This window comes from Ornithorhynchus anatinus, chromosome 5, assembly GCF_004115215.2.
Source record: "Ornithorhynchus anatinus isolate Pmale09 chromosome 5, mOrnAna1.pri.v4, whole genome shotgun sequence".
In the NCBI taxonomy this organism is placed as follows: domain Eukaryota; kingdom Metazoa; phylum Chordata; class Mammalia; order Monotremata; family Ornithorhynchidae; genus Ornithorhynchus; species Ornithorhynchus anatinus.
In genome coordinates this window covers 37624086-37637683 of record NC_041732.1, presented here as the reverse complement: position 1 = coordinate 37637683, position 13598 = coordinate 37624086, and the positions used below count along the sequence as shown (strand labels likewise).

Sequence of the window (13598 nt, the reverse complement as noted above, 5' to 3'; positions counted from 1 at the left end):
GAATGAATGAATGAACGAATCAACCTCCTTGCTGACTTCCCTGCCTCTTGTCTCTCCCCACCGCAGTCTTGAATTCACTCTGTTGCCTGGATCATTTTCCCACAGACCTGCTCAGCCCATGTTTCTCCACTCCTCAAGAAACTCCAGTGGTCGCCCATCCACCTCTGCTTCAAACAGAAGCCCCTTACTATAGGCTTTAAAACATTCAATCATCTTAACTCTCTGATATGCTCCTACAACCCAGCGACACACTTTGCCCCCTAATGCCAACCTACTCACTGTACCTGGATCTCATCTTTCTAGCCACCGACCTCTCACCCACATTCTGCCTCTGGCCCGGAACTCCCTCCCTCTTCATATCCGACAGATGATCACCCTCCAAGCCTTATTAAAGGCATGTCTCCTTCAAGAGGATCCCCAACTAAACCCTTATTTCCTTTTCTCTCACTCCCTTCTGCCTCGTCCCTGCATTTGGATTTGCTCTCTTTATTCACCCCTCTCTCAGCCACTGCACTTATGTAACATATCAGTAATTTATATAAATGTCTGTCTCCGCCTCTAGGAACGTGTCTACCAACGTTGTCATATTGTACTCTCCCAACCCTTTAGTAGTGATAATAATGTTGGTATTTGTCAAATGCTATGTGCAGAACACTGTTCCAAGCACTGGGGTAGAGACAGGGTAATTAAGTTGCCCCATGTGAGGCTCACAGTCTTCATCCCCAGTCTTCATCCCCATTTTACAGATGAGGTCACTGAGGCACAGAGAAGTGAAGTGACTTGCCTACAGTTACACAGCTGACAAGTGGCAGAGTCGAGATTCGAACCCATGACCTCTGACTCCCAAGCCTGTGCTCTTTCCACTGAGCCATGCTGCTCCCCATGATGGGTGATCATGATGAGGGTATTTGCCATGTGCTTACTATGGGCCAAGCACTGTTCTAAGCGCTGGGGGGAGATACAAGGTCATCAGGTTGTCCTACGTAAGGCTCACAGTCTTCATCCCCATTTGACAAATGAGGTAACTGAGGCCCAGAGAAGTTCAGTGAGTTGCCCAAAGTCACACAGCCAAGGGGCGGAGCCGGTATTAGAACCCACGATAACTGACTCCCAATCCCGTGCCACTAAGCCCCGCTGCATCTCTGCACAGGGCACTGCACAGAGTAAAGGCGCAATAAATAGAGGAGCAGTATGGGTCAGTGGAAAGAGCCTGGGCTTCGGAGTTAGAGGTCATGAGTTCGAATCCTGGCTTTGCCACTTGTCAGCTGTGTGACTGTGGGCAAGTCACTTCATTTCTCTGGGCCTCAGTGACCTCATCTGTAAAATGGAGATTAACTGTGAGCCTCACGTGGGACAACCCGATTACCCTGTATCTACCCCAGCGCTTAGAACACTGCTCTGCACATAGGAAGTGCTTAACAAATACCAACATGAGAAGCAGCTTGGCTCAGTGGAAAGAACCCGGGCTTGGGAGTCAGAAGTCATGGGTTCTAATCCCAACTCCTCCACTTAGCAACTGTGTGACCTTGGGCAAGTTACTTAACCTCTCTGTGTCTCAGTTACCTCATCTGTAAAATGGGGATGAAGACTGTGAGCCTCATGTGGGACAACCTGATTACCCTGTATCTACCCCAGCGCTTAGAACAATGCTTTGTACATAGTAAGCGTTTAAATACCAATATGAGAAGCAGCTGGGGATTAAGACTGTGCGCCTCATGTGGGACAACCTGATTACCCTGTAGACCCCAGTGCTTAGAACAGTGCTCTGCACATAGGAAGCTCTTAATAAATACCAACATTATTATTATAACTTGATCTCCTTGTATCCTCCAGCGCTTAGAACAGTGCTTTGCACATAGTAAGTGCTTAACAAATACCACCATTTATCTGTCTGTCTGTCTGTATCTATCTATCTATATCTATCTATCTATCTATCTATCTATCTATCTATCTATCTATCTATCTATCTATCTATCTATCTATCTATCTATCTATCCATTATCTATCTATCTATCTGCCTATCTATCTATCTATCTTTTATCCATCTATCTCTCTATCGATCTCTCTATCTACCTATCTACCTATCTACCTATCTATCTATCTACCTATCTATCTATCTATCTATCTATCTATCTATCTATCTATCTATCTATCTATCTATCTATCTATCTATCTATCTATCTTCTATCCATCTATCTTTATCCATCTCTCTCTCTCTATCATCTATCTATCATCTATCTGCCTATCTGTCTACCTATCTGTCTACCTATCTGTCTGTCTATCTATCTGTCTGTCTGTCTGTCTACCTGTCTACCTGTCTGTCTACCTATCTATCATCTATCTATCTATCTATCTATCTATCTATCTATCTATCTATCTATCTATCTATCTATCTATCTATCTATCTATCTTTATCCATCATCTATCTGTCTATCTGTCTATCTAGATTTATTGATTGATTGATTGATTGATACGATTGATTGACAGGCAGTTCCCCGTGGGCTCCACGGCCAGCACCGGGAAGGAACCCTTTTTTCCGGCTCCCGTTTCCGGGGGGGACTCCTGAAGGCGAGGACCGGATGTGACGCGAGCCGCGGCCAGGAGCGCCTCCACGGCCGGCGCCGCGGCCGGAAGTGGCGGGCGGTGCGGCGTCGACAGGGGTCCCCCCGGGGGCAGCGGAGGAGCGGCCGGAGGGAGGGCGGCGGCCATGGCGGCTCCGGCCCGGCGTCGCTCCCGTTAGCCTCCCCGCGGCCCCCCCGGGATGGCGGGCCGGAGCCGCTGCCCAGAGTGCGGGTCCGGAGAGGTGGTGGAGGACGCCCACTACGCCCAGACGCAGGTGGTGTGTGCCCAGTGTGGCTGCGTGCTCACAGAGGGGCTCCTCACCACCACCTTTGCTGACGAGGAGCATCTCCGAGGTGACGACCCCTCTCGGGACTTACCCCTTGGCACCCCCATCCCCCTGGCACCTCCAACCTCCTGGCACCTCCATCCCCCTGGCACCCCATCCCCCTGGCACCCCCATCCCCCTGGCACCCCATCCCCCTGGCACCCCCATCCCCCTGGCACCCCAACCCCCTGGCACCCCCATGCCCCTGGCACCCCCAACCCCCGGCACCCCATCCCCCTGGCACCCCATCCCCTTGGCACCCCCATCCCCCTGGCACCCCCATCCCCCTGGCACCCCCATCCCCCTGGCACCCCAACCCCCTGGCACCCCCATGCCCCTGGCACCCCCAACCCCCGGCACCCCATCCCCCTGGCACCCCCATCCCCTTGGCACCCCCATCCCCCTGGCACCCCCATCCCCCTGGCACCCCCATCCCCCTGGCACCCCAACCCCCTGGCACCCCCATGCCCCTGGCACCCCCAACCCCCGGCACCCGATCCCCCCGGCACCCCCATCCCCCTGGCACCCCATCCCCCTGGCACCCCCAACCCCCTGGCACCCCCAACCCCCTGGCACCCCCATCCCCCTTGCATCCCCAACCCCCGCCATTCATTCATTGTATATATGTATATACGTACACATTTATAATTCTTTTAATTTATATTAGTGATGTGTATGTATCCATAATTCTATTTATTTACCTTGATCCTATTGATGCCTGCTATTGATGTAGTGATGTGTATAAATCCATAATTCTATTTATTTACCTTGATGCTGTTGATGCCTGCTCTTGATTTAGTGATGTGTATATATCCATAATTTCTATTTACCTTGATGCTACTGATGCCTGCTCTTGATGTAGTGATGTGTACATATCCATAATTCTATTTACCTTGATGCTATTGATGCCTGCTATTGATTTAGTGATGTGTATGTATCCATAATTCTATTTATTTACCTTGATGCTATCGATGCCTGCTACTGATTTAGTGATGTGTATATATCCATAATTGTATTTACCTCGATGCTATTGATGCCTGTTCATTCATTCAATAGTATTTATTGAGCGCTTACTATGTGCAGAGCACTGGACTAAACGCTTGGAATGGACAAGTCGGTAACAGATAGAGACAATCCCTGCCCAGTAACGGGCTCACAGTCTAATCGGGGGAGACAGGCAGACAAAAACAATGGCAATAAATAGAATCCAGGGGAAGAACATCTCATTAAAACAATAGCAAATAAATATTCATTCAATAGTATTTATTGAGCGCTTACTATGTGCAGAGCACTGGACTAAACGCTTGGAATGGACAAGTCGGTAACAGATACAGTCCCTGCCCTTTGACGGGCTCACAGTCTAATCGGGGGAGACAGACAAGAACAATGGCAATAAATAGAATCAAGGGGATGAACATCTTATTAAAGCAATAGCAAATAAATAGAATCAGGGTGAGGTACATCTTATTAACAAAATAAATAGGGTAATGAAGATATATACAGTTGAGCGGACGAGTACAGTGCTGAGGGGAAGGGACGGGGGAGGAGCAGAGAGAAAGGGGGGAGAAGAGGGTTTAGCTGTGGAGAGGTGAAGGGGGGGGTGTAGAGGGAGCAGAGGGAAAAGGGGAGCTCAGTCTGGGAAAAGGGGAGCTCAGTCTGGGACCCCCAACCCCCTGGCATCCCCAAACCCCTGGCCCCCCAACCCCCGGCCCCCTGGCCCCCCAACTCCCTGGCCCCCCAACTCCTTGGCCCCCCAGCCCCCTGGCACCCCCAATCCCCGGCATCCCCAACCCCCTGCCCCCCCCAGCCCCCTGGCACTCCTAAACTCCCTGCCCCCCCGGCATGCCCCCCTCCATTCACCTCCTGTGCCAGAACCCTCTACTTCCACCCTGGGACTCCTGGCAGACCCCCTTCCCACTTGTCAGCTCTGTGACTTCCAGTGCTTTGAACAGTGTTCGGCACATAGGAATAATTATTATGCTATCAGCTAAGCGCTTACTCTTGCCGAGCACTGTTCTAAGCAATGGGGTAGACACCGGCTAATCAGATTGCCCCACGTGGGGGCACATTTTCTAATCCCCATTTATAAGAATAATAATAGTAATGTTGGTGTTTAAGTGCTTACTATGTGCAGAGCACTGTTCTAAGCGCTGGGGTAGAGGCAGGGTAATCAGGTGGTCCCACGTGAGGCTCACAGTCTTCATCCCCATTTTACAGATGAGGTCTCTGAGGCCCAGAGAAGTGAAGTGACTTGCCCACAGTCACACAGCTGACTGGTGGCAGAGCCGGGATTCGCACCCATGACCTCTGACTCCCAAGCCCAGGCTCTTTCCACTGAGCATTTCTACAGATGAGGTCACTGAGGCACAGGGAAGTGACTTGCCCAAGGTCACACCGTGGACAAGTGGTGGATCCGGGATTAGAGAAGCAGCATGGCTCAGTGGAAAGAGCCCGAGCTGGGGAGTCAGAGGTCGTGGGTTCTAATCCTGGTTCCGCCACTTGTCAGCTGGGTGACCTTGGGCAAGTCACTTCACTTTTCTGTGCCTCAGTTGCCTCATCTGTAAAATGGGGATTAAGACTGTGAACCCCATGGGGGACAACCTGATCACCTCCTACCTCCCACCCTCCCAGCCCTTAGAACGGTGCTTTGCACACAGTAGGCATTTAACAGATACGATCATTACTGTTATTGTTATTAAACCGGGGCTACCTATAGCTGCTAAAGGTGTGTGTGTGTCAGGGGGTGGAGGGGCATTAGGTAAAGCGTACTCTCCCAAGCGCTTAGTACAGAGCTGTCCACTTAGTAGGCGATCGATAAGTACCATTGATCGATCGACAGGAGGAGTGATTGACTGCAGGTAACTCCTTGTGCCCTGCCCCGATTTGGCCCCCTTTCCCCAGGTTTGCAGGCAAAATTTATGTTTCTTCCCCTGTTTTATCACCACCTCGGGGCCCAAAGAGATGGCATCGGCGGGTCATGTTGCCGCATGTACTGTGTGGCGTCTGGAGTAACGAGAGACCAAACTCTTTATTCTCTTTCAGAGGTAACATACTCGCGTAGCACAGGAGAGAGCGAACAAGTCAGCCGCAGCCAACTTCGAGGTGAGATCCCGATTCTCTGCCCTAAGGCTGTATAAACAACAAGGAAAGTGGTCCTTTGGGTCGGGGATGGACTGAATGCCTTTCCTAGATTCAGAGCCGAAGAAGGTGGGGGGCAGGGCAGCCTGGAGTGGGAGGTTCTGGGTGAAATCGAGGGGGCTGGGGAGAGTCCCCTGGGGAAACTAGACCTGTTCTGAGGGGTTACTCTGGGGCTGAGGGTCCCCAGGTGGAACTTGACCTCAGAAACCGCCCTAGAGTGGACCTAGCAGGTGGTGTGGGCCAACCCTCCTTTCAGGAGCGCAACAGTCAGGTTGCCGTCTTGTAAGGAGGCCACCCGGGTACAGCAAATAAGAGGGAACGGTTTTCTAGAAACGGGTTTGTCAGGAGCAAGTATCCACTTGCATTAGAAGCTTCCTCCGCCCCAGGGGGCCATCCGGGAGAATGACTTAAAAACTTGGCTCAGAATAAGGGAGCGTGGGGGCGGTCAAACTGTAAACCCACAGTAGGCAGCCAGTTCCGTTTGCCACTGTGCCCCTTGCCAATCAGCCGTAAACTCGGGAGGAAGCACGTGACAGGCGTTTGCCCGTTGGCCGTGAGCTCCCCGGCCTTCTGCCGCCCCTTTGCGTGACCGGGCCGTGGCATCTCCCAGGGCTCCGGCGGGTGAAGGACCTGTGCCGAGTTCTGCAGCTGCCGGCGACCTTCGAGGACACGGCCATCTCCTACTACCGGCGGGCGTTCCAGCATCCCGCCCTCCGAGCCGCCAGGATCCAGAAGAAGGAGGTCCTGGTGGGTTGTTGTGTCCTGGTCACCTGCCGGCAGCACAACTGGCCCCTGACGATGGGCACGGTCTGCAGCCTGCTCTACGCCGACTTGGAGCTGTTCTCGGCCGCTTACCTGCAGGTAGTGAAGCTTCTAGGACTGGACGTGCCTGCTCTGAGCCTGGCGGACCTGGTGAAGACCTACTGCGGCAGGTACCCACCGCTCAGGGGGCCTGGGGCTACGAAGGGTGGCCGCTTCCCGGTTATAGATGCTGGTTTTTTGTTGGTTTTGAATGGCGTTTGTTAAGCGCTTACTCTCTGTCCGTCCCTGTATTAAGCGCTGGGATAGATACATGCTAATCAGGTTGGACAAAGTCCCCATCCCACACGGGGCTCACAGTCTTAATCCCCATATTACAGGTGAGATTACCAAGGCCCAGAGAAGCTAAGTGACTTGCCCAAGATCCCCCAGCAGACAAGTGGCAGAATCAGGATTAGAACCCAGGTCCTTCTGATTCCCAGGCCCGTGCTCTGTCCACTAAGCCACACTGGCTTCTCCATGTTGCCCTGGTCCCGATTCCCACCAGACTGGGCCGGAGGGGAGGGTGTCCATCTTCCTGGGTCTGTCCCTCTCTGGATATACTGTTTGGGTCTCTTTGTGCTCAGGTGGTCCCCACCCTTGAGAAGTCAGCTTCTCTTTCCTCACCTAGGAGAAGCCCCTCCCGGTGGGTCGGGAGGGGGACGAAGGAGCGGAAGGGAAGAGCGGCTCCACCCAGGGCAACTGAGCCCGGGGCTTCTCTGTTGTTCCAGCTTCAAGGTGTCGCAGGCTTCCCCTTCTGTGCCGGCCAAGTTCGCGGAGGACAAGGAGAAGCTGGTGTCCCGGACCGTGCAGCTAGTGGAGTTAGCCAGCGACACCTGGCTGGTGACGGGGCGGCAGCCGGTGCCCGTGATCACCGCGGCCGCCTACCTCGCCTGGCAGTCCCTGCGGCCGGGTGGCCGCCTGACCTGTCCCCTCGCCCGCTTCTGCCAGTTGGCCGGCGTGGACCTCCCCCACCCGGCCTACCTCCGGCTGCAGGAGCTGCTGGCCATCCTGCTGCGGATGGCGGGGAAGCTGGCTTGGTTGCGGCTCCTGTCCCCGGACAAGCGGACGGTCGTGAAGCACATCGGGGACCTGCTGCAGCACCGTCACCTCCTCATCCGCCGGGCCTTCAGGGAGAGGGTGGAGCAGGACGAGGAGGAGGACGAGGAGCAGGAGGAAAGAGAAGAGGAAGGGCCGGAAGAGGAGCGGCGGCCACAAGAAGAGAAGGGGAGCGACCGCCCCTCGGTACCCCAGCGGGGGAAGCGGCCGGCTAGTCCCCCTCCTCTGCTGCCCCCTTGCTTGCTGAGGCCCCAGAAGCGGCCCTGCCCCCGCCCCCCGGACACTCACATCACTGGGTACGAGGACATCTCTGACAGCGAGCTGGAGCAGTATCTGCGCACCCACGAGGAGGTGAAGGAATTCCAGAAGGCTCAGGCAGCCAGCCAGAAGGCGGTAGGCACCCCGGACCCTTCCTGATCCCCTGCCTCCCCGTGAACTTGACAGATTGCAGTGGGATAGGAGAGGAAAAGCGGCTCTAACACTTCCTCCTTCCATCAACTAGGTAGGTACGGGAGGGAGAGAGAGACTCACACACACACACTCACAGAGACGGGGAGAGAGAAGGTCTGATGGAAGTTACTCTTGGGCCTGACTTGGACAGGGTCGGTCCTCGTGGGACCTGATGTGCACAGAAAATGGAGTTGGCATCGCTCCTCAAGACACCGAAGGACCGAGTTCAGGCCGAGGGCTGTTGAGGGGACTTGGCGAATCTTTAATATATTAAACAAGAGGCATCTGCTAGAAAACATTCTGTATAAAACCCGAGTTTGAAAAACACGTTTCTTTGGCACCTTTCATTCCCTCCTCCCCCCTTGTCCTTCCCCAGTATATTGCAAAAAGCTCTCCAGTGCTAAGGCATTGGCAAGGTATGTAAACAGCGGTCAGCATATGTGGAAGAATAATACAAAGCTTTTTTTCCTTTCTCTAATACTGTCACCGTGCAGCAAGCATATATAACAGAGCATGCCCTAAGCAACGGGGTCGTGTCTCCTTCCTCTCTCCACAACCTTCTCTTCTCTTAGGGATGAACCTGGGGTGGCCCACCCTGAGGAGAAGGCAGGACTTTGGGTTGCTCTCGCCTCCCGGGCTTAACGTGGAAGCTTTCCCCCTCTCGTAGCTGTCCTGGAACCTAGGACCGATAGCCACCTTCCAGACTGGGAAAAGATGAGTAAGTACTGGGAGCAGAAGAAGAGTGAAGGCGTGGGCCCCAGCTGTGCAGCGTGGCCCCGAGAGAGAATGTTAGGTCCCCTTTAAGTGCTGTGGATGTACTGCCTTGGGAAAGGATGGGGTTCAGTCTCACGCTGGACGGGATTAGCGGGTGATAGGGTCGTTTTGGGGCACCGGGGTTCGGCTGTGAGAGGAATGGCTTCCCGGGTGGTGACTCTGACAGCAACGGGCGGCTTGCTCTCTGTCTTCAGGAGAGGCAAGGAATGCTCCTAACCCGCCCCCCACGCCCCAGCCCCACCGCACCCTACCCCCGCCGCCTCTCCCTCACCGCTGTCCCCAGGGGAGACGCCACAGCTAATGTCAGGAGTTTCTGTCCTTTGCTGAGAGAGTGGGCTGGGCTTTGGAATTGGGAAGTAAGTGCTTTCCCCAGTCCCACCACTTCAGCTCAGGGGTTTGCTGGCTTTAGACTCACTCTCCTTGGGTGAGGACAGTTCAGATGCCCATCCCAAGCCCTCCCCGCCTCCTCTCCTAGCTGCCTGGCAGGATCAGGCGTTCTGCCTCAGGAAGAGTTTAAAGGGTTCCATTGGTCCGTGTCTCGAGAAGTTCGAGTCCACGTCGAGCTACAAATCAGGGGCCTTCCCCCCTTGGTGACCCCCTGGTTCCCTCTTTGGTTGCAGAAAGTTCAGACGTGCCCCACTCTCCCTGCCCCATCCTCCTCTCCCCAAGGTTGTCTTGTCTCCTCAGGAATCCCACGCTCCCCCTTTGCCTAGTCTGCTTCTGGAGCAGCAGTCTTAGCATAGAGCTCAATCCCAACCCGACTCTGGCCTCTTCCTAACCCAGAGCTGCTCCCAGAGCTGAAGTGATCGGGGGTTTGGCTCGTGGAAAGTGATCCGATTGTCTCCAGTGACAACAGAGGGGCTTGAGAGGACCCCTTTGTCCTCTTTCATCTGTGTTCTAGGCTCCAGTGGGAAAAATGCCTAAGTGAGAGTGAAGGAGCCTTGGGATTTGGGTCCCAGAGACTGCCCTTTGCTGATTTTTTTTTTTGTGTGTGTGTGTGTAGTGTCGTGGGGTGGGGCATTGCTGCCTAGAGGGGAAAATAAGCATTCTCCCCCTGGATGGTGTCTAGGCACTTGGGCCAGGCCTGGGTTGACAGGTCTAGAAGAGATAATGTGTAAGCTGCATGAATTCCAACGATTGTCACTTCCTCTCTGCAGTGTCCCAGCCAGTGCCCCCATCCCCCGCCCTCCCTCACAGAGAACAGGCAGGACAAGGAGCAGTGTCCATTAGCTGGCACCCGTCCATTAGCGGGGCAGGTGGAGGGGTGGAGGTGGCTACCGTCGGCCAGCTCCCGGCCCCAGTGTGGTTAACCTCGTGTGGGGCAGCTAGGGCTCCCTGTTCTCCCCAGACTCCGGTAGTGGGGGGCAGAGGCCCTCCTGTGGCTCGTCCCCCCACCCTCAGATCTAGACCGTGGTCTCGCTCTTCCAGAGGCCCGTCTTCATGCAGCTGCCGCCCGCCCCCTCCACAGCGGCCAGATTGATGTCGTCATACTTGCCGCCCTTCAGGCCCCCGTTCTGGCTGGCGGTGTTGAGAGGGTACGAACGGCGCTTGCTCTCCTTTTCCAGGCCTCCCCCCGCCCCTCCTTTGAGGTTGTCCCGGCTGGCGCTGCGGCGCTGGGCCGCCCTCCCGGGCTCGGGGCGGCCCGGGGGCCCGCTGGCGTCGCTGCCCTCTGAGGGCGTGGGGCCGGGCTCCCCGTCCCGCGGGCTGGTCCCCGGGCTGTTGCAGTTGCTGCTGGGATAGCTCTCGGAGGGGCTGTTGCGCAGGCTGCCGCTCTCACTGGACGGCGGTGGCTCCGAGGCCGGAGCCGCCCCCGCCACCCCTGCCCTCGGGGCCTTCGGCCGGTGTTTGCTTCCCCCCTCTCCGCCTCGCTGCCCCTTGCACCGGCTCTTGTGCGCCCGGCGCCCGGGGTGGAGATTGTTGGGGTGGCGGGAGGTGGGGACGCGGGGGGCGGGAGGCTCGGGCTCCTCCCCCCGAGAGGCCGTGCCACCCTCAGACACCTGGCTCTGGGCCACCTGCAGGTTGGTGAGTTTGCAGGGGCCTAGGTGCGAGGCGTGGCCGCCCCCGCTGCTGCTGCCGGCCGGGGAAGACTTGAGGGAGGGGGATCGCTCCCCGAAGGCCGGGGAGCTCTCCTCGGGGGGGACGGGCAGAGGGTGGGGCGGCCCGCGCGGGGAGGGGCAGCAGGCGTGCCAGGAGGCCCGGACGTCTTGGCGCCGGGCGCAGTGGTGGGTGAAGACGAAGAGGCCCAAGGCAGCGGCGGCCACCCCGTACAGACAGCTGCACACTACCTGGGGCAGCCAGTCCTGGGACACGGCCAGAGCTCCACAGGTCCACAGGGCCAGATAAAGGAAATGGGTGGTCACCAGGGCCCCCAGCTGGGCCCCAGGAGAGTAGACGCCATCCCCGGTCCCTCGAGCACCCGACGAAGTCCCCCCCAGCCCCCTGGCTGCCGACAGGGAGCCCGAGTCACTTAAGAGGGGGCCGCCGGGCCGGAGCCGGGCCGGGAGCTCTTCACCTGGCTCTAGTGAGGACCCGCAGGGGACCCCCTTGGGGCCTTGCCCCCGGTCCCTTCGCAAGCTCAGTCCGGCACAGAGGAAGTAGATCCAGGTTACGAGCAGGATCAAGGCCACTGGCACGTAGAAGGCCCCCAGGCTTGGACGCCACACCAGCCAGCAGCTAGAGAGTGAGAGAGAGCGAGGGGAGGTCAAACGGGACAGGGAGAGGAGAGGAAGGGGCACATCTGGACCCGGGGAGGATGGGTTGCGGGAAGGGGATGAGCTATGTCGAAAGCCCAGGGCTCTCAGAGTCCTGGTCTTGGGGACGGGAGGGACTAGCCAGAAAGAACGAGGATGAGCAGACCCTTGACTCACTAGGGGCTGTGGTCCCTGTAATTGTGGATGTTGACAGCAGCCGTGATGCCACAGATGATGAGCGGAATGCCCCCAGCGATCAGGTAGAACCTGGAGGGAAACGAGTCAGCGGAGAAGGATCAATAGACCGGTGGGATTTATTGAGCACGTAGCGTGCGGAGTATCGTACTAGACACTTGGGGCGAGTACAGTACAAAGTTGGTAGACGCCTTCCCTGTCCACAACGAGCTTGTAGGCTAGAGCGGGAACCAGACGTTAAAAAATAAATTACGGATAGATACGTAAGTGCTGTGGGGGTGGGGTGAGTAGCAAGTGCTTATAGGGTATAGATCCAAGCGTTTAGGTGACACAGAAGGAAAGGGGAGTCGGGGAGATGAGGCTTAGTTGGGGAAGTCCATTTGGAGGAGATGTGATGTTAATACGGCTTTGAAGGTGGGAAATGATGGTCTGCCAAAGAAGGATGTGAGTGAGTTGTCAGTGGCGAGATAGGTGAGATCGCGGGACGATGTGTAGGTTGGTGTTGGGGGAGCAAAGTGTGGGGGCTGAGCTGTAGTGGGAAATCAGCAAGGTAAGGTAGGAGGGGGCGAGATACTTGAGTGCTTAAAAACCTATGCTTTAACCAATAGGCCACAGTGCTTCATTTGGGCCGTGGCTCAAGGGCTGCCCCTCCCACATAGATGCCAAGCCACCCACAGGTTGGAGGAGCTGTTGGAGATTTTATTGTTTCTACTCTACAATCTCTCACCTCGCCACCTTTGAAATCCCATTCTCTGACTACCATCTCCTCACCTGCCTGTGCTCCCACTCCAGCTCTTCCAGACTTTTAACTCCCTCTTTAAATCCCACCTCTCTCCTCCCCCATCACCTGCCCCTAATAACCTTGTCCCCGATATTATCGTTGAAATTGTAACCATCAGGCATGAGCTCCCTAAACTTTCCCCTGCTCCACTCCCGTCCCACCCTCTTCCTGCCCACTTTTGGACTCTCCCTTTCTTCCCAGCAGTATCTCCTGCCTCTTAAAATTTATCCCCTTCACCTGGGTCTCCAGTCTGTCACACCCTATTAAAACATCTGCACCCTCTCCTCTTCCTTTCCCGACTGCCGTCTTCAACCTTTCACTTTCCAATGCCTCCTTCCTCTCTGCTTTCAAACATGCCCATGTATAGAACAGTGCTCTGCACATAGCAAGCACTTAACAAATACCAACATTATTATTATTATACCCTATCCTAAAAGGGAAGTCAAGGACAATGAGAATAGAGTAGAAGTCGTTGGATTTGTTGAGGAGGTCATTGGTGATTTCAGAGGGCAGTTTCCATGGAAGTCAGGTTGCAGGGACATTGAGGAGAGAATTGGAGGAGAGGAAATAGAGGCAGTAGGTGTAGACAACTCACTTGAGAAACTTGGAGAGGAAGGTTAGGAGGGAGATTGGCAATCCTAATCCTCCTTGACCTCTCAGATGCCTTGGACTCTCTGGTTCTCCCCCCAACACTTCCCGGTGGAAACATTTAATCTTAGCTTCTTCACTGACACCACCATCCACTCCTGGTTCTCCTTCTCTCTCTCTGGCTGCTCGTTGTCAGTGTCTTTCGGCAGCCCCTCCTCCACCTCTCACCTCCTAACTG

At 55.6% G+C, this 13598-nt stretch overlaps 2 protein-coding genes across 5 annotated transcripts in view; one reads left to right on the top strand and one right to left on the bottom strand.

Moving 5' to 3' along the window:
- The first annotated feature begins 2537 nt into the window (after nt 1-2537).
- On the top strand, nt 2538-8659 carry BRF2 (BRF2 RNA polymerase III transcription initiation factor subunit). The gene is made up of 4 exons (XM_029065004.2): nt 2538-2915; nt 5930-5989; nt 6636-6957; nt 7555-8659. Exons 1-4 carry the CDS (start codon nt 2762-2764, stop codon nt 8297-8299), a joined length of 1281 nt encoding a protein of 426 aa, XP_028920837.1. The 5' UTR covers nt 2538-2761; the 3' UTR covers nt 8300-8659.
- ADGRA2 (adhesion G protein-coupled receptor A2) overlaps nt 8574-13598 on the bottom strand; it is a 43510-nt gene continuing 38485 nt past the window's right edge. For all 4 annotated transcript variants that reach the window (XM_029064999.2, XM_029065000.2, XM_029065002.2 and 1 more), the window contains exons 18-19: nt 11974-12063; nt 8574-11779 (exon numbers count right to left, since the gene is read on the bottom strand). In XM_029064999.2, coding sequence (XP_028920832.1) covers nt 10510-11779; nt 11974-12063 — 1360 coding nt within the window. In that variant the 3' untranslated portion in view covers nt 8574-10509. The remainder of the gene's footprint in view (nt 11780-11973; nt 12064-13598) is intronic.